General features: G+C 37.9%; 1 protein-coding gene across 20 annotated transcripts in view; it reads right to left on the bottom strand.

Annotated features, from left to right (window-relative positions):
* Positions 1 to 27,134, bottom strand: part of foxp1b (forkhead box P1b) — a 189,399-nt gene that overhangs the window by 52,872 nt on the left and 109,393 nt on the right. For 16 of the 20 annotated variants that reach the window (XR_013192963.1, XM_077198089.1, XM_077198081.1 and 13 more), the window contains one exon: positions 14,960 to 15,055. Coding sequence is in view for 16 of the 20 variants with exons in the window: in XM_077198089.1 (XP_077054204.1) it covers positions 14,960 to 15,055 (96 nt within the window). In the remaining 4 variants the exon portion in view is untranslated. Of the gene's footprint in view, positions 1 to 1,008; positions 1,313 to 14,959; positions 15,056 to 18,264; positions 18,605 to 27,134 lie in introns of those variants that run through there. The other 4 variants (XM_077198095.1, XM_077198098.1, XM_077198097.1 and 1 more) reach the window with 4 other exon arrangements.

The raw sequence follows: 27,134 nt of genomic DNA, 5'->3' as shown, positions 1-27,134 counted from the left end.
ATGCACTACTAATGAACAATAAATCAAGTCTGATTACAAACTGTCAGCCCAATCAGCTCTCACGCTTTCTAAACGAAGGGGCCCGGTGGTCACAGCTGTGTGGCGTTACCCTCCGCGAGGCTCCCTGTTTAGCCTTTACTTTCCACACGTCCAGTCGTTCCCTCTCTCTCGTCCTCTCCTGCCATCCTCGAACTGAAGCGCCAACCCCCTTTCCCCATACACCCCCCCCCCCCCCAACCTCGAGTCACAAACTTTCACAATCATAACATTTTGAATAATGATGACAACCACAAACTTTTTTCCTAACTATTGCATCTCAGCATTCAAATAATATGCTTTAATAACTTTTCAAATGCATCACTAAAATATAAAACTATTATTTTACAACTTGTATATCTTTAAAACAGGCAATCGAAGATATATAATAACTGCATTCAGAACTAGTACAGTAGAGTGTCAAAACTTTCAATGATCACGCCACACTGGCATGCGCGCGCACACACATACACACACACACACACACACGAGGGCCCACGATACAAGTGTCAAATCGTGAAGGGGAACAACCCCCCCCCCCCCCCCCCACACACACAAGCAAGCACTTCTCACAAGAATGCAACACAAAACTAAACAATCAAACTTAAAATATAATTAAATGCAACATTGAATAGCATGTGCAATCTAAAAATCTGCACAAGTTTCTGCATAACCATAGAAGTCTTCAAATAAAAACATATATGTACAGCACATAATGACATTTAACAATAGCCTCATAAAAATCCTGCGCTTGTAAACTGCAAGAGAAAGGAGAAGCTTCAAACACCAACTTGTAATCGCATCTCAGTGTTTACACGTCTCCTAACCAACCAGCATGATAGAAACTAATACAAACAGCATGCAGAGAAATCAGCCTCTTTTCCTTTTCCCCAGGACGCAATGCATTGTAAAACTTTTCTACGGCAAGAGAAACAGCTCTTTCAAATTACAGAATCAATCATATTGACAAACCTGACAAACTCCATTTGGCTGGCAGGGTAAACAGAGTGAAGCTGGGCCGTTTGGAGAATCGCGGAAGATGAGAAGACACGAGTCGCGGAGCAGAGAGCGAGAGAGAGAGAGAGAGAGAGAGGGAGAGGGAGAGAGAGAGAGAGAGGCGTTTACAGTGAGCGTGTGCTACCGCGTCTCGAGCCTTTTTCCCGGGGATATGGACAGATTGCACGCGCAAGGTTGCTCCCTAGCTGACAAGATACAAAACTATCCAATCAACCACGCCCTTTCTCCACCAATCACAAGCAGCCCTCTAAACATAATCAATTCAAATGGGGACACAAGCAGCGGCAGGGGCCGCCGCAGGCCGTGTGTGTGTGTGTGTGTGTGTGTGTGTGTGTGTGGAGGAGGAGGGGGCAGGTGAAGCAATGCCTTTGTGTGGGACCCTATTAAAATAAAAGAGAGAGAGAGAGAGAGAGAGAGAGAGAGAGAGAGAGAGAGAGAGAGAGAGAGAGAGAGAGAGAGAGAGAGAGAGAGAGAGAACAAAAAACCCCAAAACAAAACAAAAAGAAAAAAGCAGCACAGTTGATGGCTGTTAACCCTTTGACCCTAGTAAAGGTTTTGTCTGTGCTGGTGAAACAATGGAAAAGTGAAGAAAAGAGACCCTTTAATTAAACAACAGATAAGCAAACACTAGCCTATCTGACACAGAGAGAGAAAGAGAGAGAGAGAGAGAGAGAGAGAGAGAGAGAGAGAGAGAGAGAGAGAGAGAGAGAGAGAGAGAGAGAGAGCATCTGCAACTGTTGTTCTTATAAAGTGGAATTGTTTATAATAACAGCTCTTCATTTTAATAAGAAAAAAGGGAGGATTTTGTGTTTTCTTTGATATTATAAATATGTAAATGACAGTTATTTAAATGTAAAATAATTTTTTAACTAATAATTTTTATATAAAAATTTTAGGATAAATCTAAAAATCTTCAGATACTTTAAAGTGTACGATCTAATCTATTTGATCAGATTCAAACTTTGAATATTGAAAAGGCTGCTGTTTCAATTCACAGACTGTGTGTGGGTTCAATTCACAGTCCAACTCCTTACAAATCCACTAATTTCCACAGCATAAAATAACACACTTCTGCTGCGAACGGTTAGAACATAAGTGCTCAGAGCTAGCAAGTGATTAAAACATCACCACCTTCTCACTCTTTTTATTATTAAAAAAGAGGGGGAAAACACAGAAAAGTTGCTTCGCCCTCTACTGGTACATTTTATATTACACACTGAAAACCCAAGGCTAAACTTCCCTCTTTTTTCATAATAAAAAAAGGGAGAAGGTGGTGATGTTTTAATCACTTGCTAGCTCTGAGCACTTATGTTCTAACCGTTCGAAGCAACAGTGGAGCCGCGCTGAGTGTTATTTTAAACTTACTGCCTTAGTCAATAGTTTTTTTTAAATTAGAATATAAGCACTTTTTTAAACTCCTGAATGTAATAATAATAAAAAATCATATTTAGGCAAGATAATAGTACTTTTTATATTTTGCATTGTTAATAATACATTTGTTTGTATGAACAATTATAATAATTTGAAAATCAAAATTAAACAGTAAATACATTACAATAGCAATATAAAAACGAGTGCAAAAAATAAAATAAAAATAAGCAACTATATATATATATATATATATATATATATATATATATATATATATATAAAACAATATTAATAAATGAATACCCTTATAAAAGTAATACCCTTAGAAGAAAATATTGTGGAAGTATCAAATAATAATACATCATGCTATGGTACTGTACATAGAAAAAAAAAAATCATTCACATAGTGGAATTTATGTTGAATGGGTCCAAAAAACATTGTAGTGTCAGTTTGTGGGACTGTAAACAACAGTTTCTGTAGTCTATAAGAGACTGACTGTATTAATTACTGACCTACAGAAATGAAGAGTTACAAGTCTATACATGATACAATGAAATACTTCATTGTTTCTCTGACAAACACTTTCAAAGGTGGGCAGATAGACACACTTATGAAAAAAAACCACACATGCTCAAGCAAGGGCAAAAAGGCAAGCAGCCGTGGAAGTACGCACACATAACGCATGCAGCGGCTCATATGAACACACACACACACACACACACACACACACACACACACACACACACACACACACACACACACACACACACACACACACACACACGGCCGTACCCCCTCTCCCATGCCGTTTCCCCTGGGCAGAATGTCGGCATATTCTCAATAAAACACCTTCTTAGCAGTAATAGGCCACTGTTCTCATTTCACTGCTCCCAAAGGGCTCATGATAAATTTAGCAGACATACAGTTCAAGCCTCCTCCTCTTGTCTCTCTCTCGCTCTCTCTCCATCTATCTGTGCTGTGTTCAGGCCTGTACGCCATAATTACCCATACTCTTTCTATCCAAGCCGTCTAATAGATCTTGCTGTTTATTCACTCCATCACTTTGTGAGTCACAGAACCAACACTATTCATTTATGTCTTGTTACAGATAATTGGAAAGCACAGGTTGACTCCTTTGCAAGACTGACACACAAACAATAACGCGCTCCATCTCAGATCAGCTCTACGGTTCCCCATATGACTGTCAGGGTGACAATGGGCCGGGGGGGGGGGGATGATAGACTGATCCCAGATAAGTGTTTGCTGGTAACCTGCTTGAGTTTAGCATTTGAACCGCACAGTCATTCGAATCCTCCGTGAAGAGTCATCACAAAACCACTACAGATGTGACGGGTTCTAGTACTACTACTATGACGAGATATCTTTGTTTAAAGACCGTTCTTAGACCTTTGTGCGGGTCAAAATAAACTCATTAGTAACGCTGTCCAGTGACTAAACGTACTCTGTTGTTTACAGGTTTTCACATGAACAGGTGTGATGTTAACAGAAAACAGCTGGTGCTGTACTCAACAACCTTCGTTTTGAAGGACCAACACACACACACACACACACACGCATCTTGAATGTCACTTCTATTAATGAATGAGCAGAGAACAAACAGTCATCTCTGACCTCTGACTATCATGACGCAGCAGTTTCAGTACAGTATGTGTGCGGTGTTGATATTTGGCACAGGTAATGAGGAACAGACAATCACTACAGAAGCCACAAACTGTGAAATGATTATATGTGCATTTAGCAATTTGCACTATGACAAAAGCTTAATATCGAGCAGATCCTGTTTTGCTAATCCTGTGCTGATACGTTAGCGAAAAGTGTTCCACCACTGTCTGTGCTTCGCTGCGGCTTTGACTTCAGTCAAAACAAGCTTTAGTTAGTTGGTGTTTGGCATAAATGAAGTGGGTGGGGGAATGTTGTTTTCTTTATGTGCTATTGTGATTGATTCAGAGCGTGTCCTTTTTTTGAGTCAGACACTATTTTTTGGAGGCGTCATCAAAACATTTCGATCAGAGGAAAAAGAAACAAAATCTTAAGAAACAAACTACCATATTTGAACAGTGTAAAAAAAGAAAGAAAATTACCACACTACCTGCTGTAAAAAAAATCGTTCAAATTTAATTTATGTAGTTTTGTGCATTTAAAAATTGGTTAATTTAAGGTAACTACATGGGCTAAGGTTAGGGTTTAGGTTAGGGCTATTTTTCCCCAGTAATTGTAATAACTATGTACATAGTATGTACATGGGAAACAGGACTATAATATAAAGTGCTACTGAAATATGTATATTAATACGACAAACAGGGGTTGGACAATGAAACTAGTATTGGATGTTTCACGCCTATATATGCGTGGCCTGGTTGCGAATTGTGTGAAGGTTGAATTAGCAGAGCAGTAGCAGCTGTCCATAAAATATTGCAATCCACACAACATAATGGGAGACATATCAGAGTTCAAAAGAGGAAAAACTGTTGGTGCGCAGCGAGACGCTGGCTCATCTGTGACCAGGACAGCGAGTCTTAGTGGTGCATCGAGAGCGATAATGTCCAGGGTAACATCAGCGTACCAACGCATAGGACGAACCCCATCAAACAGGACGCAAGAGGAAGCTGTCTGAAAGGGATGTCCAGGTACTAACCTGGATTGTATATACATTTGAAAAAAAAAATGCTCGTTGGGAGCTCCACAGTCAATATTCATGGTCAGGCTGCTATTGCCAAACATTTGGTCACTCTTGCCAATGCCAAATTTTGGTGTCAATGGTCCCAACAGTGCAAATCTTGGACTGTAGAAAATGTGAAACGTACTGTATTGTTCTCTGATGAGTTCACCTTCACTGTCTTTCCCACATCCCTGGGAGTTACGGTGTGGAAAAGCCCACAGACTGTTGCTGCCCAGAGTGAAGCATGGCGGTGGATCAGTGATGATTTGGTCTGTAATATCAAGGCTTTCCCTACTGTGCTTGATGTGCGTCACTACCAAACCATTCCGGAGGACTAAACAAGCATTGAAGGGGGTGCCATGTATCAGCATGATAATGCATCAATATACACAGCAAGACTTGTAACAGAATGGTTTGATAAACATGAAAGTGAAGCTGAACATCTCCCATGACATGCACAGTTACCAGATTTGAATATTTTCGAGCCACTTTGGGGTATTTTGGAGGAGTACGCCTTAAAAAGTTTTCCTTCACCAGCATCACATAGAGACCTGGCCACTGTTCTAGAAGAGGAATGGCTCAGAATCCCTCGGGCATGGGGTGAAACACATGTATCTGTCATTCCCAAGATTAATTGATGATGTTTGGCTACAAAAGGAGGCCCTATTTACTGTATATATATATATATATATATATATATATATATATATATACCAAATCATCATATTAGAATGATCATAGGAATAAATTACATTTTACATAATTACATTTTACAAATTACATTTTAAAATGTTTATATATATATATATATATATATATATATATATATATATATATATATACACATACATATATACATATATATATATACACACACACATATATATATATATATATATATATATATATACATATATATATAAAATTTGAAATGCAATTATAAAATGTATTTAATATATATATATATATAGTAAATAGGGCCTTCCTTTGCAGCCAAACATCATAGATTCATATATATATATATATATATATATATATATATATAAAAATATTTTTAAAAATGTAATTTATTCCTGTGATCATTCTAATATGCTGATATGGTGCTCAAAAACATTTCTTATTATTATCATCATCAATCTTCAAAACTTATTAAGGGCTACTTAATAACTTGGAAATGGTAATACACATTTTTTTCAGGATTCTGTAATGAATAGAAAGTTCAAAAGAACAGCATTTATTTGAAATAGATTTTTTTTGTAACTGCTGAATAAAAGTATTAACACTATTTTAAGGTGACGTAGTTACACATTACTACATGTACTTACTATAGTAATAACAGTAAATTATGCATAATTACAAGTAACTAAGCCTAAACCAAATCCTAATCCTAACCATAACTCTATAGTAAGTACATGTAGTTAATTCATGTTACTCAGTACTTATTTGAGTAAGTACAATGTTACTACATCACCGTACAATAAAGTGTAACCAAAAAACTACAATCATTTTAAAGGAGAACTCTGGTCAATTTTAACATTGAGCTCATTTTTTTGTAAATTTGGAGTGCTGTCAGTACAGAGAACAACGACAAAAATCGGTGTTGCCTACATCGTGTTATCCTCTTTTTAAAATTCGGTCGAAGTCCACAGTAGTCGATTGTCGAGTGGGCGCGCACGATCATTGGTAAATTACCATTGCTTAGTTACCAATGATCACGTGCGCGCAAACTCGACAATCAACTACTGTGGACTTCGACCGAAATCAGGAAGTAAATACAGGTATGTGAGCTGGCTGAATTAACATCACTTTTATTCATATCTTTCACATCTACTGCAGTCAGATTCACCGTGTTCACTCTGAATAAAATCACTCACTTGGCTGTGCACTTGCCCTAACCCATGTACTGCCATGCTAAAGGAGTGTCAGCTAAATGCAAGTGAACATCTAGTGAACATCTTTGCTTTATCAAACTCAGTCGACCTTTCCAAACAAAGCGGCACAAGGCCACAGCAAGGTATTTTAACATCTGTAATAAATATAAACCAACACCATATACGTTTTGTCTACTCTTTACGACAATATTAATACTTAAGAAAAAAATAAGAAAAAGAGAGCTAGCGATCGAGCAAGAAAGCGCTCAACTACTAAAAGCAGTTAAACATACACGCGCTGATCACAGTAGCCTATATTCCTCTGTCCCAAGCATCTCATGCTAACCACTGACAACCGTCAGTTCTCCAGTGAACCCACAGGCCGTCAGATGTGGCTTCACACAAGAGACTTCACCAAGCTTCTCATATTGCTGTTAGTGTTTTGGAGTCTCAAATACGACCTAATTACATCTATCCATAAACTCCCCGCAGGACGAATGAATCCGTCATAGGAACACGGACCACACATCTGCATACCGTGGCAGAAAACGGACGAAAAGATGGAAAGATTTGAGGGATGAGGGGAGAAGGGGAGGAGACAAGAAGAAGGGGCAGGCGGTCGGCACGGGGGGAGAAAATAAACATGACTGAAGTGAAAAGGTCTCTAAATGGCACTGTTGCTTTAAGGGTTGGCGCTCCGAGTTGATGCGACAGCAATCTGATGGCTGGACGTTACTCACTGGCTGAGCCAGACGGTCTGGAAAAAAGCGTGATGACCTCATCGTGACAGCATCCTCCAAACCTGTTTCTCATCTACACATTACACATAATGCATTCTTACAATATGACTACAAAAAACAAACGGCTGAAGAGAACAGGAATGATACGTGGCTACAGCCACAGATGGAGGAATGAGAAATACGCAGACGGTTCCTTCTAAGATCCTTCAGAGCGAAAAAAGCGGCAAAACGATGATGACTTTAAAGCAATAGTTTGCCCTAAAAAGACGATTCTGTCATCATTTACTAATCCTCATGCTGCCAAAAACATTTGACTTTCTTTTTCTGTGAGACACAAAAAGTGACTTTTGAGAATATCTTTGCTGTGCCGTTAGAAGAGGAAATATGCTGTGTGCAAATATGTATCTAACACCAGTGACTGTAAATAACATTCAGATTGAGACAGTGTCATCTTATAAATACTTGGGTGTCTATGTGGATGCTGCTTTATTATGATGCATTTGATTGATAAAAAGTGATAGTAAGGGAATTTATAATGTTAGAAATTATTTCTGTTTCAAATTAAAGCTGTTCTTCTGAACAAAGAATCACAAAAATATTAAGCCGCACAACCATTTTCTATGAAAGCTTGTTTCTGCCACAGAATAAATAAAAAAGGTAATTGCGACATTTTATCTCGCAATTCTGACTTTTTTTTCTCAAAGTCGCAATAATCTTTTAAAATTGTTTTATTACATGGCAGAAACAAGCTTCCATAATTTTCAACACTGATAATCAGAGATTTTTCTTGAGGACCAAATCAGTATATTAGAATGATTTCTGAAGGATCATGTGACACTGAAGACTGGAGTAACGATGCTGAAAATATAGCTTTGCCATCACAGGAATAAATTACATTTTAAAATATATAAAAATAGAAGACAATTATTTAAAATTGTATTAATATTTCACAGTATTCCTGTTTTTCCGCTTTGCCTCAGCCTTGCTTAGCATAAGAGACTTTTTTTTTTAATTATTCTTACAGATCCAAAAAAATTTAACTCCCCTCCACACTGACATTAGTTCTTGGATTGCAAACAGCCTCATTGTCATGTCCAGATCAGCGCGAAGTTGACAGACTTCACAGGCCGTGTCTGGCTTCTCGTGGCTGAGCTGGGCTCTATATGCTGTGCTGGGTTTGTCTGTAAGAGAGGCTGGAAGCTCTGGCCCAGCTCCAGCGAGCCCCAGCACACCACACCGCTAATGAGTTACAGATTGTTGCTCTGTGGTATACATGTGTCAGGACAATGCCATGGGTCTCCACCAGAAAAAAAAACAAAAAAAAACCTAGTTCAAAAAAAGACGGGAGGGAAAAAAACTGCAGAGAAGAAAGAGGGTATTAGTGAAGGAGAGCCAAGGCCTGACTTCTGCACTGTGTCATGTAGCACTCAATGAAGACGAGCAATTGCAGTCTGTCTGCGCGTGTGCGTGGGGAAGGGGGGGGGGGGGGGGGGTGTGCAGGCCCTTCATCGTTTGTTAAAGTGAGAGGACATTATCGCTTGACCTCCACTTGCCCTCCCAACGACTGCATATGATCATGAAAGAAAGGCAAAGAGAAACAGAAGGAGAAAGATTGTGCAAAACAGCTCTACTGATTACTTCCTGTGACATCATCGAAACACTGAAAAAACTGACATTTTTGACCATGAAGGCCCGAGAGAACAAGCGAGTGTAGTTCACAGCAGTGGACATTTATTGAACAATGAATGTTATAAAATGCTACAAAACTACTTCAGCTGCTGGTGTCTTAGTGTAGAAGCGGAATCCTGTGATCAGGGTCCAACATTAAATTGGTTAGTAAAACGAAAAATAATTAAGTATATGTAAATATTTCAAATTACATCAAATTTTAAATTTTTTTAAAATGTTTTTTTTTTCTCTTTGACAGTTGTATTTATCTTTCATATTGGCGTATCTATCTATCTATCTATCTATCTATCTATCTATCTATCTATCTATCTACCTATCTATCTATCTATCTATCTATCTATCTATCTTTCTATCTATCTATATCTATCTAATTGCAAGCACACACATGCACGCACACACGCACACACACACCAAGTTATCATTTTTACAATTCGATTTAAACCATTTACTATGTTGCAGTATTATGTTGGGTGGTTACCATGGTGTTGCTATACAGTTGCTGAGATGTCCTGAATGGCTGTTTCTATGAGAATGCTAGTGTGTTCTGAGTGGATTCGCATTGCCTTTTTAATTGTGATCTAAATTGATGCTTACTGGTCTAAATCTCTATAACATTCGGATCCCTAGAAAAGTCCCTTCTTCACTGAAAGTCTATGAGGGTTTTATGCATTTTAGTGTCAACCTGACAAAAAGTCTGACAGCTTAGATAACTAATAGCACACTTCACAACATGCACATTTGCTGAAGTTCTCCATCATTGAGTTTTTGGTACAGCAACAAACTCCTCCAGATGATTTGCACATGTTTACACCAAAAAATAAGCGAACAGACCAGCTGATCTCAACAAGCGCCAACACTGTCCAAGGGAACAAACAACCTCTCTTTTCAGGCTGCCTATTGACACCACATTTGTTTTGCTATGTATTCTCACCAAGTCAAGCGTGAACGCCAAAAGTTAACGCTCAAGCGGCCTTTAACGGCAAAAGTTCATGAGTGCATGAGGATAGGCATGACATTTACACTGAGCAATGATCAACTAAAACACAACGTATCTAGTACGGGCATTATGCTGGCGGGTGAAAATCATGTCAAAATAACACTGCCAAACCAGCTGTAATCCTCCATAGGTGGCAGCTCCCTACCCATCATCCCTTGCGGCAACACACAGTTAACCACACCTGCTTTCACAGCATCGCCGCAAATAATCCTCTCTCTTTTTTTGGTCTTTTTTTATTTTCCCTCATTTCATGGAAAGGGTGGACTATCATGGAAGGTCCGCAAGTGTTGTTCCTAATTACCTATTTCTCCACTCCTGATCCTGTGGCGGGCATAATTAGTTACCTGGGGCTGCAATCCAATTTGAAGTGATGACAAGAAAGCGATCCATGAAAAAGTAATAAGTTAAATCCAATTTCAGACTGCCTCTAATTAAATGCACATGGAACTAATGACTCAAGCCCTACCATTTCAGTGATAACCGTAATTAGCAAGGAGGGAGTTGCACTCTCTCAATCTTCCTCTCTCTCTCTTTCTCTTGTTGACTCTCTCTTCTCTGCTGTAGGTGTAAAGTGGTAAAGTGGCATGGACTCTTAATTACACGTGTCATTTTGTCAGTGATTTACTCACGTTTTTTTGACCAGCCGAGTGTGTTTAGCCTCTGCTCCGGTTTGTCACTACACCAGATGTTTATGGTGTTCTATGTTGTGTGTCATATTAATAAATACCCCCCCCCCCCATTTTTTTTTTTTAAATCTCTTAGTATGACTAATGAAGAAATATAAGAGATATTGTCTGTTAATTTTCCAGCATCCAATGCACGACTTACTGTATGTTAGAGACGCCCATCGATTAGCAAAGGTTCCCATGAGTTTACTGCCATACCCTGTGATCCCTATAAGCCCAACAATTAACAATTAGTGTGCTACAATTACATTTCTCACTGCTGACCAAAATAAATAAAGTGCAAACACTTAAATCTTCAAAGTCTTGGGTGGAGGGTGATTGAAATGCTGAATTGGTGAGAAAACGGTCACAAATCAAATAAAATGCTCTAGAGTAAGGAAAGCAAATTGACGCTGGCTTCTGGCGCCTCAATACAGCAATAACACCTAATATAGATCAGCATCTAATGATAGATAGATCACACAGGACAGCAAGAGCTATTGGGTGCACAGATAATATAATGAGCTAAAGAGCTATTGGACGGAACGAGGGGAGAAAAAGATGCAGGCTCTGTCCAGAATGGCATACTACCAAACTATTTCTGCAGTTTATAGTATGCATGCAGTGTCAGAATATTTTCTATGTGCAAAGAACGAATGTGCCAAAATGTACAACAAAGCACACCACACTGGGAACTATCCCATAATGCATTGTGCTCAACTTCCCCACTTGATTTAAAGGCTGCGTCTGAAAACTTAGGCAGCTGACTTGTTGCCTTGCTGCCATAGGCAATGACTTTGTAGGGACGAAAGTACCTCACAAAACTGATTTCGGACAACACAACGGTTTAATGATCTATAGCAAAATAAAGCATGCTTTAGTGATAACTAAGCAAATATTTAATTACTATGATAGTAATTTCTCGCTAGAAATTATATGAGAAGTGGAAAACATTGGTCAAAAACGTACATTTACACACAAACCGACCACCAACCACAACTTTCAGACGCCATCTTTAATTTTTAGCCTCAACATGTCACCGAATGGAATGCACAGGATTGTGGAATATCAAAGGCAGCGAAGAATAGATCTATGCTGCCTTCAAAAAACGATTAAATGAAGGGATCTCAGGAGACAGGAAGTGAAGACAACATTGGATTTGGGCGTTTCTTGATTTTGAAGCATTTTTCAGCTTTTGGACGCAGCCAAAGAGTTCACATTAAGGAGTACTGCACCAGCAAGAGACATACAACATAGCATACTGTAGGCTACATGTTTGAAATGTTTGTTCTGTCATACTGATTTGCAAACTTAAAAACATATAGCAACATAATAGCAAGCAGTATACAGTATATATTTAGCAGTATGCAGTAGCTAGGATTCCATTATGAACACAGTCATAGAAAGAGAGAAGAGAGCATGAGGGAGAAAGACAAAAACACACATGCTTTCTTTTTCACTGGTGTGAGTGACAGGTTGGCCATGCTCTCTGTATACATAAATAAATTAGAATTTTAATTCTGTCTGTGTGCTTTGTGTACTAGCAGTCCAGATAGTGGAATCTGCCGGCCGTTGACCCCTCAGCCTGATGAGTGAAGCGGTTTAGCTTGATCCTCTCGACTTTATCTCAATGCCGGCAATTCACACAGAACCTAAAAGGTCACAGATACCGTATTTCTTCCCTTGTGGCTTATTTCAAGTTATATCTACACAAGTTCTTTTTAGACTACATGGCATGATACTGATACGCCACAAAGCGAGGCTGCATGATTTTGGGGGTTAAAATCTTATTGCATTTTTTTCCTGATAAAAATTGTGATTGCACTATATTCGTGATAACAATAATAAAAAAATATATAACTATTGTAATATTTCACTGTAAAATAAAGAAAATAAGAAACATATACTACTACTACTAATTATATTTTACAGTGCAACTGTAAAATTGCAATGCTAAAATGTATGGTTGCCTTAATTTCATTACTTTCAAATGTTAAATCATCAAGCTTTTATATTGTCAGAAAATCGCAGCTTCTCTTCTATTGACAACAGCCAGTTTATAAGAGCTTCTAATTACAAGGTTGAGAAGAGGGTTGGCACATGTTAAATGTTCCCAAACACACATTATAAGCAAGCCAAACTCCGAGAAGATGCAGAGATGAGTTTGTGTGGAGCAGCATTTCCTGTGATCCGCTCTGAGACACTGAAAACACCGGATCATGAGCTGCTCGAGTTTTAAAGATCAGTTCCCGAGCTTCACTCTGAAACATGCAATGCATATATTCATTCAATTTAATCACATTTGATAATAGCACTAGGGCATACCGCAATGATGGATTTATTTCAATTTATCGTGCAGCCTTACCACAACACCTCAGTAAAAACTAGTTTTGATGAAGAAAATGTGAGTGGTGCTTGCCTGCAGAAAACTTGCGTCATGATTCTAGGGTGTTGCTATGTGGTACCTAGTGTATTTTTTAGCACGTTGCTATGTTGTGTTTTGGTCCCTTTGATGTTCAAGTCTAAGATGTGACCCTTCAACGCAAGTCTAAGATGTTTTTCCTCATTTTCCTTAGTCAAATTGCTTAGAAAATGAATAATTTGTCCGTTTCATTACCAAGTACCACTAAAACGCCTGCCTATATAGTGATTGTACACACAAAGAGACTCACTCAAAGCAGGGATGTGCGTTAATTAACAAATATGCCCCTTGGTCTCCTGCGATTCCACCATGAAACAAACAACATCCACCTTGCTCAAACAAAGATAAGGATCTGAGCGAGAATGATCTCAAATAAACGTAAATATTGCATCAGACACGGCTAGCTGCTCTCTTTTAAAGGGGCACGGATGGGGAAATGAAAAGGGCCGGATTTGCTTTGCATCACAAAGGATAGGCAAATAGAAAGCCCGGAGGCTGAGACGGGTGATGGGAGTCAGGGATGCTCCTGGGCGCCCCCTTTAACTTCTGATGACAGAATTAAGTGTGAAATCAGAGAGAAAGAGACAGAGATAGAATGCCATACTTACTGTACCTCTATTAAATAAGCTAATGTTGTTTGCTCTTCACACTTGCACACACGTTAGATATCCATGTGCTCATAACGTGCTAAAACTGACAGGATTTCATTGTGCGTGATTTGTTAGATTACTGTGAATGATGAAAGAACACTACGCGCTAATGCGCTTCCAACTCTACAGCCCCTTCTGCCTTAATTTCCTGTTTTGTCAAGCTTTGACAGGTACATGTTGTACCACCAACTGTATATATAAATGTAAACAAATAATGCCTGATCACTCACATAAACACACACACACACACATATATTTATGTCAGAAAATATGTTAAAAAAAACAAACAAAAAGACAACAACAACAACAACAACTAGCTGTTCATAAATGCATTATTTATGAATAACAATTAAAATGTTATATATTTATTATAATAAAAAATTGTGTTTCATTCATCACACTTGAAATAGAAGATCATGAAAAGTGCAGATACAGCACACAGTCTCAAACATTGCTCAGATTATCTAAGCCAAAGATAATAATATGAACATTTCTCACCTAATTCTGCCAAAATCTAAGCATCTGACCTTATATCCACATACATTTTTCAGGTCGATGTTGTGTTTCAGCAATTTTCTCATTTGTTTCTGTTGTATTTCTCATAATGTATTTGAGGAGAAACATCTGAGACAATTGATACTTATACTAAAACAATCCGAGAACTCAGTGAAATCTCCTGAGCAATCAAAAAACAACATTTGAGCAACATCGGAGCTTCACACACACACACACACACACACACACACACACACACACACACACACACACACACACACACACACACACACACACACACACACACACACACACACACACACACCTGTGGTGCAGGCTGCTTGTCATTATTTTTAGGGGACTTGAGGGCGCTGCTTTGTTGTTGCTGTTGGAGAAGGATCTGCCGTGCAACTTGTAAGGCCTGAGTGAGGAAAAAATACAGAGAAAAACAAAAGACGGTGTGAGAAAACAAATGTTCATGAACAACAGTTTGGATAGTGTTGTGTTTTATGTTTAGGGACTGACACTCCCTTGAGAACAGCCCTACTGCTATTTGACCTCAAAGATGTAATCCAAATGATGCCATGTTCTTACAGCTGGACAAGATACTGTTTTTCCATCTCTTCTGTTTTCAAACAAATGTACAGCTTCATTTGGTCACATGTGCAACGATTAGTCCCCAAAACAAACAAGTAGGTGAAAATAATAGGAATAGGAAACTTTTATCAAAAATGGTCATCACAAACAGTTAACAAAACATTTTCAGTGAATAGATTACAGCTGCAGGGAACAGAGAAGACACAAGCTGTTGTTTAATAAAATGTTAGCATACTGCATACTACTGTATATACTAGTGTTGTCATAGCACCGAAATTTCAGAAGTCGGTACCAATACCAGTGAAATTCCATGGTTCTCGGTACCAATTTTGGTACAAAACTGTTGAATTAAGAACTTTTAAGAAAAGTTGTCCTGTTTTGTCTCATCCATTGTTTATCACTGTCAATCATCAAAGTTTCCGATTCAATTGCGTATTTAAATATGGTTGTCAATCCAGAAACTTTGCAGTGTACTTGGCCACATGAAAAGTACATAAGTACTAAACTTGTATTCAAATTGCGAATGGGTAATAAACCAAAAGCAAGAGAAGAGTCCCCCTTTATAATAACTAATGCTGTCAATGTATAAAAAGTGCAAGCTCACTGAATTCTGCACTCTCGCGAAAACTATCGTTATGATATAACAAGCTGTCTTAATTGTACAATACATTTCTTATTTACATTGTGTTTACACTTTGATGGTTATAATGAAAGGCTTGGCGAGCATGCGTTGAGCAAAACAAAACCTTGAGAGTTTTCAGTGGTATCAAGTGGATTATGTCTACTTATTGTCCAGCACAGGCCATTGTGTAATGTTACACGCTTAACAGATATGATTGTGATTGGCTACAATGCTCAACGCTTGTAAAAAACACTCTAAAAATAGAAACGTTTGACGCTTAGAGAATGCTCAAACATACGGGAACTTGAGTGTTTGAATGCAGCATTTTATCACCGGTGCGTCAAAATTAGTTTAGTAGTTTAGTAGTATTATTTTAGTAGTACCGATATGTTTGACAACCCTAGTATATACGGTATACTACTTTTATTTAAAAAAAGAGGAAATTAACACATTATGGCATTAAACATACGCTACAATGTTGTCACACGACACCATGTTGAATGCGTAATTTAGCGAATTGAGTGTTATCAGCTCGGAAACAAATGATCACACAATTACAAAAAAAGTTGAATGTGCAAACATCAGTTACCAAAATAAACCGAAAGAAAGAAGTTCCTTTTAACAAAAATCCTTTTAGCAAATAATGCACTTGCCAAGGTAAAAATCAACTAGATGGTAATAAATTCATTATATACAAATAATGAATTAAATAAATATAAATGTATTATTAAATATACACATTTTTATTATAATTTAATACAATTTTAAATGTAATACAATAAATATAATTTAAAAAAAACAATCAAAATTTGTGTTAAAATCTCTTCATTCCTGAGTAAATAATAAGTAAAATCTAACTCTACCCAGCACTGTATTCTCTGTTGGCTACTGTACATTTTTGACAACTGTAGTAGTGGGTCTGGCTGTTCTATCCAAATAGAATGTTTCATGCTACGTTGTCATACTACTGTATATGCTACAGAAAGGTTAGTGTGGTATGCAGACAGTAACTTCTTTCTCTCGCTCTCTCTACATTTATCTGTTCATCTGCTTACCCCTGCCTTTCCCTGATCATAAAGCAAATAAAAAGTTTATTAGCCTTCAAAATATCTGTCAAAGGACACGGCCCTGTGAGTGGAAAACAAAATACAGTGCAGTCACATGTTTACTGGCTGGACTACTCCCTTCCCCCCCACCATAAATAATCAGACATGCCATCCAGAGCAAACAAAAGCAACAGCAGTGCTGGGAAAAAGAAAAGTTCTCCAGTTGAGAAAAAAGAAGAAAAAAAAGAAATAAAGAAGAAAAAAAGGGCACCAATACCAAGAAAAGCAAGCAGCGTGTTCCCATAGAACAGCAGGGGCAGACTCACACCTACACCAGAGAACCATCTGAGTAAATAACTGCTTCATTCTTTCCACCCTCATCACACCAAAAACTCCCACAATTCAACAAACAGTCGCAGGAACATCTAAAACCCTTGGGCTTCTCGGTGGGTGGAGTTCAGACTTCATTATCTGATATTAGTGGCTTGTTATTAGCAACCTGATGCTATAAAGGGCTCGAGAAAGTGTGCAAAACACGTGGGTTTGCATTGAATGAGATGAAATTTACATCACTTCATGTAAAAAGTGAGGAAAAGGGGGTGGTTTTGAGAAAGAAGGGCAGGCCTATATTAGAGAGTAAATGGTTACTGTCAGATTCTGCTCTCTAAGAGCTCAATAAAGAAGCCATGGAGATGAGGACTGAAGCGCTGAGTTGGAGAAACCAGCTGTTTGTGTGTGTGTGTGTGAGAGAGAGAGAGAGTGAGTGTGTGTGTGTGTGTGTGTGTGTAAGTGAGTGACCTTCTCATGCACTGGAGTTGTGGGATGACATCATGAGGCAGGAATATAATAACAGGCTACAGAGGGGCCACTTCAGTGCCGTCTGACACTGACCGTCATCATTATGGACAAAAACACATCACGCTACACTATATTACATTAAAACATATATTACTACACACACACACACACACACACACACACACACACACACACACACACACACACACACACACACACACACACACACACACACACACACACACACACACACACACACACACACACACACACACACACACACACACGTAAAAGGGTTATATCAAGATGAATCATATTTTCCTTGACCTTTTGAGATATGCTGCAAAAACTATTTTTACAATTACAAAAAAAGTGTTAAAGACTTTTTAGGAAAATATAATTATCTTTTTAGTACACCATGAGAATTTTTTCTTTCTTTCTCGTTTTAAGCATGAATTTCTACGATTTATGCTCCAAACTATAATAATGATTTTTCCCAAATAATTTATGGGAAAGAGAATATATGGGGAAGTTAATCAAACCTTCTGGTTCTTACTGCATGAATACCTTCTTTGCTGAATATCTGAAGGATCCCAACATCAGGAAAGAGCTGCTGAAGTTTTAAACAAGGTCTCTGATCTATTCAGACTGAACTTAAGAGTATGCATAACATACCAACGGCTCATTACATACCAATTTCTTTGTAATTTAAATTCCAGTAATAGAAAAAAAAAACTTCACTACCCATCAAAACTCTTCATCAAATAAATAAATGAGCGATATTTCCATGCTGACCTGAGGCCCGTTAAATATGACGGAGGCTTATTTGAAAGGGACTGTCCCTAAGCCACTCTCTCACCCAAACCACCAGCACCACGCTCTCCCCCTCCCACACTGACCAGCCAAGCACTCGCACACAGCAGAAAAAATAAATACCCTATTTATAGAAGCCTAATTAAATATGCATGACAATATGACACTAAAGTCTTCCAGTGCCACGAATGGACTGAAACTTTTCATTTCGGGTGACTAGCAGAAATGTGAGAAAACCCATCCAGTATGAACTCAAAAGACAGGAACATGTGGATATAAACAAATGAAATGTTGTAATCATGTAGGTTTGATTAGCAAAAGTTCTTCTGAAAAATTATATTATACTATATATATAGCCTATATGTATATATATATATATATATATGTATATATAGCCTATGTATATATATATATATATATATATATATATATATATATATATATATACACACACACACACACATACATACATATACATTCTATACACACATACAGATATACATACAAATCACAATGAATTAAAGTGTCTATAAAAATGCTTACATGTTTATTTTATTAAATGTTTTCGAGCCCAAACAAGCGGAAACAAGATTTGAATCTAATGCCTCGCTCTATGTTTTATCTCTTTTGATCAATCCGAAAAAAAAACATTATGCCAAGAAACCATGTGTATATATTACTAATTTAGGCGTTTCCTCTCAGGTGCTCTTTCTCAGCATTTTGCAAAGTCCCATGTGACCAAAGATAAAAAGTGTAGAAATTAGTCAGACTTCTTTTATAAAAAGTAATACTTTGCTGCGTACGACTCACTCTCTCACTCTCAGGTCTGGTGGTTATGCCAGACGGAACGTAAAACACGCTCCCCTCAACCGTAAGATGAAGATTACTGCATGAGCAAACTGACGCTGCACACGCTTTGTTTACACAGAAACTTTTATGACAAAAATACTTGGTGTGCCCAGTTTGCACTGAGACAGTGCTGGAACAAGTATATTTGAGTCAACAGGATGTGATATTAAGATACTTCAAGATGAGGACATGAAGTACAATGTGCTGCTTTCAGTTGTTAATTGCGTCAGAAAGGCTGTCAACAAACAAACCAGATGATCAACCAGGAGATACGGAGGTCTAAAAAAACCAACATTAGGCTACGCCAAACCACAAGTCTGCTTCCTGCCGAGAACGCTTTCAGGAGAACATCTTCTATATCAAACAAGACTTCACAAGCGCACCTTAATAATAACACATTTCTTGTTGTTAATCCAGCTAGCTAAAAGATATGTCTTCATCGAATACGACGGAAAAAAGGCAATTAAGACAAAAGAGCAACGAAGGGATGATTCAAAGACTCTGTCAGGATCAAAACTAATGAGAAGAGAGAGGATGAACTTGGCACCGTTTCCGAGGTGAGCACGGGCCCCGGGCGAAGGAATTATTTGCTGTTTAACAAGCTAGCGAGCGCAGCTGACTGGCGGAGGGTTAGCGTCGCGCTAAAGCGACCCATTGTGAGCTGTCACTGTGATGTTTACAAAGCGCCCGTCCCCACACACGCACACATACACATGCACAAACAGCCCCCTTGCGCTCCCCCTTTTCCATATCTTTGCCTGGAATTCATCTTCTTTTGATCTGGCATTCAAAGGTAGCGGGGGTTTGATAGACGCGCTAGGCTAAAAGCAGCTCCAGACACAAGCACGATAAACTGCCAGACGATGACAGGCCAGGCATCTGAAGGCACGTTTAAAGTGAGGAGAACAACGTGCTGTCTGGGCGCTACAATAGCGAATCAAGAGACGTATTAGGCTGAACTGATCGGATACAAAAACGGTTCAAAGACAGATAATGCTAACAGATGACTGAGCTGCTGAAGGAGCACACACGTGCCTCGCTATGGGCAACGCTTGATGCTAATCAGCGAAAATACATATTGATGACAGTGGATAGGATGGAAAAAAAGTGAAAGAAAACACATTCATTAAAATCACTTAATGCAAAAGAAAAGGTCAGCAGTAGCTGTCTAGTCCTTTTAATTCTTGCGCCATAACTCCTGCGACTCGTGGAGCGCCGGACATCTGATGTCTTGCGAATCCTTCATTAAAATTCCTTGTTAGGATTATTTGATGTCAGGGCTCCGCCGACACAAACACACACGCGATAACCCCTCCAGGTGTTTGCGATTAGAAAACAACCCTCGAGAAGCCAACAAGGCCCCCTGCGTAATCGCTGACAGTGACAACAATATTTTTCCTATTTGTCATCCCCTACGCTCACACTTCCACACATACAGCATCCTTGTGCATATACATATGTTTACGTGTTGCATTTGAGTATAGAGTATAATATCTAAGCCAGCACTTGTGTGTTTCTTTAGGTCACTAGCACGTTTGGATTATGTACAGGCTTTGGGGGTTCCCACTGTGTAAGACAAGCTTCGCTTGCCACACTAATATAGAGTCTTCTTTTATAAATCCCTGTATGTGGAAGAGGAAGTAGAGGAAGTTTCTATATGTCATATACAGTGTATATAGGGGAGACCGGACTAGCTATGCAAGGTCAATATTGCCAAAAAAATATTTTCCAGGTAAATTTAAAAATCCTTAGGAATTTACTTGAGTTTATAACATAAAGACTTATCATCGTATTCAATTTTTCAAGATATATTCAAGTTTAAAAAATAAAGGTTCAGGTTATTATCAATATTAATAAATAAATATGAATACATATTCAGCTTATTATCTTCTTATAATCAGTGTTGATTCTGAAGTACAGTAAATGTATCTTGTTTTAAATTGCAAAAATTATATTCTTGAAAGGTAATTCTGTCTTGTTTTCCAGTTTAAAACAGAGTATATATCAGTAGCTAAGATTGAGTAAAAAATTTCAATTTTTGTCGTGTCTAGCCAAGGTTTTGTACGTTACTGTAGTTTCAAACATTTACGTCAAAACGTTCTAAATACAGTGAGAATAAAAAATGCAAACTAAAAAAAGTAACATCATTTGTAATATCTGTTGGATAAAGTAATTAGTAAAACAAAAATCCTAAAAATTAATTATTGTTTTACAGTTTAAGTGACAGTAACAGACTTTTTAATGGCAGGTTCCACTATGACAAATTCCCCCATGCTGTTTGACCTGCTAAATATAAATATTGTCAAAGATAAAATGTTAAGTGAAAAGCATATTCTTTCCTATCTTACCTTTTACACAAATTCAGCACCAAAAATGCAGAAAAAGTCTGCATACTTCATCGGGCCTGGCAATGACAGCAGAAATGTCAAATTTAAAAGCATACTGTATGAGCTACACATAAATTGACTATCTCACACAGTTCCATTGTTTTGCTTTAGAGCTGTTAACTATTAAAAGTGGCTGTTATAACCCCAGAGTTTAACAAAATAACAAAAGAAAACAAATCTGTTTAATGTTTGTAGGAGGCAAAAATGAAAAAAAATATTTTCTCACAGATATGAAACCTTTGATGAGACAGTAAATGCTGGACATATGTAAAGACAATAGCTTGTGTTAACCTCTGAGGGTCTGGTTTTGTGCACATCAAGGCAGGCCTGACTATGAAAAATGAGACTAAAAACTGGGCCTTTAATTGGTGGGAGATGTGCGCACAGGTGAAACTGTGTCCCAGATGCCATTGTGTAGTAGAGGAGGCTGTTTACACAGCATTAAGAGGTCTGGAGATTGGGCTCCTCAGACACGACACACAGAAAATACTGCTAATAGGTTAGCGTTTAGCACTGTCGTAGCCTAAGCACATCATCTTGTTCTCCACAGAGCTGAAGGGCTTTTTCTTAAATGTCAGTTATTAGATTTACTCTTTTTTTGGCAGGATGGTCCTAAGGGCTTCCTGGGAAGGTTTAAAAGTTGTCAAGGTTTTATGAGAAAGTTTAAGGAAAACAAATATATCCGGATACACCACTATACTGCGTTCCCAATCGCTTATTTTAATCCAGTCCCAATCCATCGCTGTCTCCTTTTAGTTGAAAATGACAAAGTAGGCTATGAGAGTGATCCTTAAAAAAAACAGTACACCTCAAAATAAAAATTCTGTTATTTATTCATTCTTATTTACAGTACGTGTCATTCCAAACCCATGTGAGTCTGGGCAACATTTAAGGAGATATACTGCTGCTCAAAAGTTTGGGGGTTTACGGAAATGCTTTTGAAATAATTCTCTTATGCATCCTAAGGCTGCATTTATTTGATCAAAACACAGTTAAACAGTAATATTGTTAAATATTATTACAATTTCAAATAACCATTTTCTATTTTAATATATTTTAAAATGTAATTTTCAAACTTTTGAATGGTAGTGTAAATAATGAGTACATTTAAAACCATTCTTGGAAAAGTTAAATTTTCACAGTGTTTTAGACGCAACAAGTGCAATCCAATAACTGGCCTCAACTATAATAAAGACAATACTAAACTAACAGAACACAGAAAAAGAAACTAAAAATCATTTCTCTTTGCAGTTAAACACTTTGGGTGAACTATTCCTTTAATATCCTAACTAAAAATACATGTGAAAAGGGAAACAGTGTTAGTCTCCATTCACTGTCAGTGTCACCTAATTAAAATGCATACGTTACAGGAATGCTCCTTCACTGGCATGAGAATGTAAGTACTGAAGATCAGGACTGTTTGTATTAATTGAGTTTTTCTTTCTCTTGCTAATTCTGCCTTCTTTTGTTTCGTTGTGCAATGCAAAAGAGGGCCGGGGAGCTTCCTGTTAAGTATCTAATTGATGCAATTTCCAAAAAGCCTCTTCACATGGAAAACAGGCGCTCGCAGAATCACGGCCTCTTGGAAACACGTTCGCTGTTTAGATTTCTAAACTAATTCATGTAGAATACATAAATAAATCAATGTTATATACCCACTTCAAACCATTACTACTCCCTCCCATGGCTGCACTTTTCTACCAATCTATCAATATTAATGACAACACTAAACATATCAAATTGCAGTGCTCAAACCATGTAAGGCTCGGTGAATGATTGCAGTAGATAAGCACTGTCTAAAAAAAAACACTGACTGGTAACAGTTAGGGTTGACAAGCATTCCGTCTAGCGAGTATAATAAAAAGCGACCGAGAGGGTGCATGAAGGTATGAAGGGAGAGTGTTTGCATGTGTGTGTTTTTGCATTTGTTTCCCTGTGGAAGGCGGGAGCTGGGGGTGCATGACTGTTGATGGATGGACGAGAGCGACGGAGAGAAAAGAGAGAGATGATGAAGGAGGTATAGGGAGAGTAAACAGGGCGCTGTGTGGAGCCTGGTACGGATGTGTGACCCCGGGCCTGGGGGTCGTCTCAGCTATGCGGCTCTGACAGCCTCAGTTTGCAGTTTGTTTGGATTCCGAAGCTCCGCCTCAGGAGCAGCTTAACAACAGATGGCAAGAGAGGGGATCCATTCATAGAGCCGGACATAAGGAGACATACACAAACACACACAAGGTGATGTATGCTGAGATCTGTGCATGAATGCTGGCTTGTTTTCTCTCTGCCTTAAATGAAGACACACATAGAAATGTCCAAAATGACATTTTCAAAATAGAAAAGTTGATGGGTTGTCTGAATCTCTGGGGTCCAGAGATACCCAGGTGACTGCAAAAGGGTGCTAGGGTTCATATAAATAATACAAAATAAATAACATTGAGTTACACTTTATTTTAAGGTGTCTTTGTTACACTGTAATTGTACATTTAAGTACTGAGTAATATTAAGTAACTAAATGTACTTACTATAGAGTTAGGATTAGGGTTTGGTTTAGGGTTAGTTGCATGTTTAGTTGCATGTAATTATGCATAGTTATTACTATAGTAACTAAATGTAACAAAAACACTGTCAAATAAAGTGTTACCTTCAATTTTATTAATTATTTATTTTATTTGATAAAATAACACATGAATAATAAAATCCAAGTATATAAATGATGTAAAAGTAAAATGTTAAGATTTTAAAAAATGCAAGATTAACTTTGAGCGTTGACTGAAAAGCCCAAAACGTTAAAAACACAATATCTATAGTAAAAACAGGGAGAATTAACATGTTAATAATGGAACCAATAATAATAAAACCCCTAATATCAGCCAATAACTGATATCACACTACTACACGGTGCATCCCTAATATTAAGTTAAAAAAATAGACCCCGACAGGAAATTAACTAATTGAATCACTAAACCATTAGCTGGTTATTGGATGACAAGTTGACCATCCTGATCCATCCCTAACACACAAAAGCACAAGCATGCACTGAAACAGTCGCATAGACACACGCTCTCTATCATTTAATTTAAATTTCCCTTGTCATTTAATACACACCTCAATCCAGCATCCGACGCCAGATACCGTCTATCAAGACAGTTATTGAATTATGATTGTGTTTATTGCCCCTTTAGTGTGATGTATACCCATAAACATCCTTCTAGCATACAAGAAAAGCAATCTGCAAAATATTGTCTCCTCATCTCCAAGCTCTCTTCCACGTCAATTATGTCTTTAGACTTCACAGTCTCGCGGTGATGGAGTGGCCGTAAAACCCACTCACATTAATACTCCATTGTGCATCTGCTGCTAACGGTAATTAAAGAACTAAATGACTCATAAGAATAGATGAATTAACCACAAGTAGAAAAAAATGAGAAGGGAACGAGAGGCGCGGGGAACCTGCCACATAGAAATATGTGCCGTTAAGAGTGCAGTTCGGTACTATAGTAAATCAGCGTTATCGGCTGAACACAAGGAATGATGATGCCACCTTCTTAGTGGTGAGGTGTCTGTGTGGCACTGACTTTTGCCACCATTGACTGAGACACACAGAGATGGCAGGACATGATTGGGAGAAACAAGCCAGTAGAAAGCAATGCAGGTCATTATGTTAGAGAATTGCTGTGTCCACAATCACAACCTCTCTCACTCTCAGAAAAACTGTCACTGGGGCGGTATCTTTTCAAAAGATACCCTTTTGTACCTAAAGGGTACCATATCGGTACCCTAAAGGCACATATAAGTACCTAAAGTGTACATATTAGTACTTAAAAGGAACGACAGTGTACCTTTTAAAAAGGTACTGCCCCAGTGACAGCTTTTGTACCTTTTTTTTTTCTCTGAAACTGTAGAAAATCCGGATGTACTACATTCACCATGTTGTCATTATCACTTGACTCCCATTCACAAATCCTCTCCCGAGGCCTCATTGGACAGTAAAGTGTCCATCATATGCACACTTCAGAACCTCGCCGGTAGTAGTAGGTCATCAGAATATGTTTGTCTACTCTTTTATGAGTACTATTCAGGCATACTTCTTTTGTCACATACTATTTTTTGCCAACTATATAGTAGGATGGGATGTGATTTTCAGACGATTTGAGGCTGAACATTAAAATTACATCACTACACCATTTTCAGGGGGAAAAAAACGTACAACAGTACAACATATTGAATACACTCTTAAAAAAGGCTCTTTATTGGTATCTATGGTTCCATCAAGAACATTTAACATTGTGGGAACCGCTCCATTGCACGAAAGGTTCTTTATACGGGAAAAATATTCTTTAGATTATTTTTAGTTCTTCACACTCGTTCTTTTAAAAAAAAGAAACGTTCTTTTTAAAAAAGTGTACCGAAAGGTTCTTTGTGGAACCCAAAATGGTTCTTCTATGGCATTGCTGCAGAAAAACCCCTTTTGAAACCTATATTTAAGAATGCAGAGTCTGGTTTTTAAATGACAGATTATTTCTCAGTAGGCTACCATTTCCAGCCTCACTTTCATTACCGTCAAATTAAATGCATTTAAAAAAAAAATCAGAATGCAGATTATATATAAAAAATATATATACAACTAAACTCTTGACATCTGGCAACCAAAAGCATGAAATCTCGTAGTAGAGACTTGATAAAAACATTCTGTAATATTTTGTCTCCACATTTTTGGCAAAAACAAAGATATTTTGGTAAAGTTTTTATTTTTTTCATCAATGATATTGCATGTTGAAATAGGGTACGTTTACACAAAAAACGATATGCTTAAAATGTAGAAGTTTTTCCTTTGAGTTTTCCGAGTACAGGCCATTTTTGCTATCCATTCACACGGATCTCCAAAAACGTCGAAAAACCCTGTATCCTGCTGCCGGGCCATTAGATGGCGATGAAACACAATAGACTGAACACGTAATACACATGTGCATGATGTCATCGTCTTCAGAGGTTCGCGTTTTTGTTGTTTACATGGAGACGGTTTTTTTTAGTCACCAAAAATGCTGTTGTTGTGTAAATGAATGGCCAAAATGCATAAAAAGATTTTTATGCATTTTTATGCGTTTTACATTTTTAGTTGAAAACTGTGTCCTGTAAACAGCCCCATAGTCACAGTTAACGTTTATTGTTTAATGGTGTTGGTGGTTTCGTCATCGTCTCATCTTTTTCCATCAGTCATTGAAAAAAAGGTTGTCGACAAACATTTTGTCACAGATTTTGTTAACGAAATTAACACTAATGCCAGGAATAATCACAGTTTTAAAACTCACTAATATTTCCAGGTTTTCCATCAGCGTGGGAACCTTGAGGATGTCAGTTGTGAGGGGTTGCTGGGAAGGCTGATTAGGGTGA

Source organism: Siphateles boraxobius, unplaced genomic scaffold, assembly GCF_051911475.1.
Source record: "Siphateles boraxobius isolate OS27281-9 unplaced genomic scaffold, OSU_SipBor_1 41, whole genome shotgun sequence".
NCBI lineage: Eukaryota > Metazoa > Chordata > Actinopteri > Cypriniformes > Leuciscidae > Siphateles > Siphateles boraxobius.
This window is presented reverse-complemented; position numbering and strand designations above follow the sequence as displayed.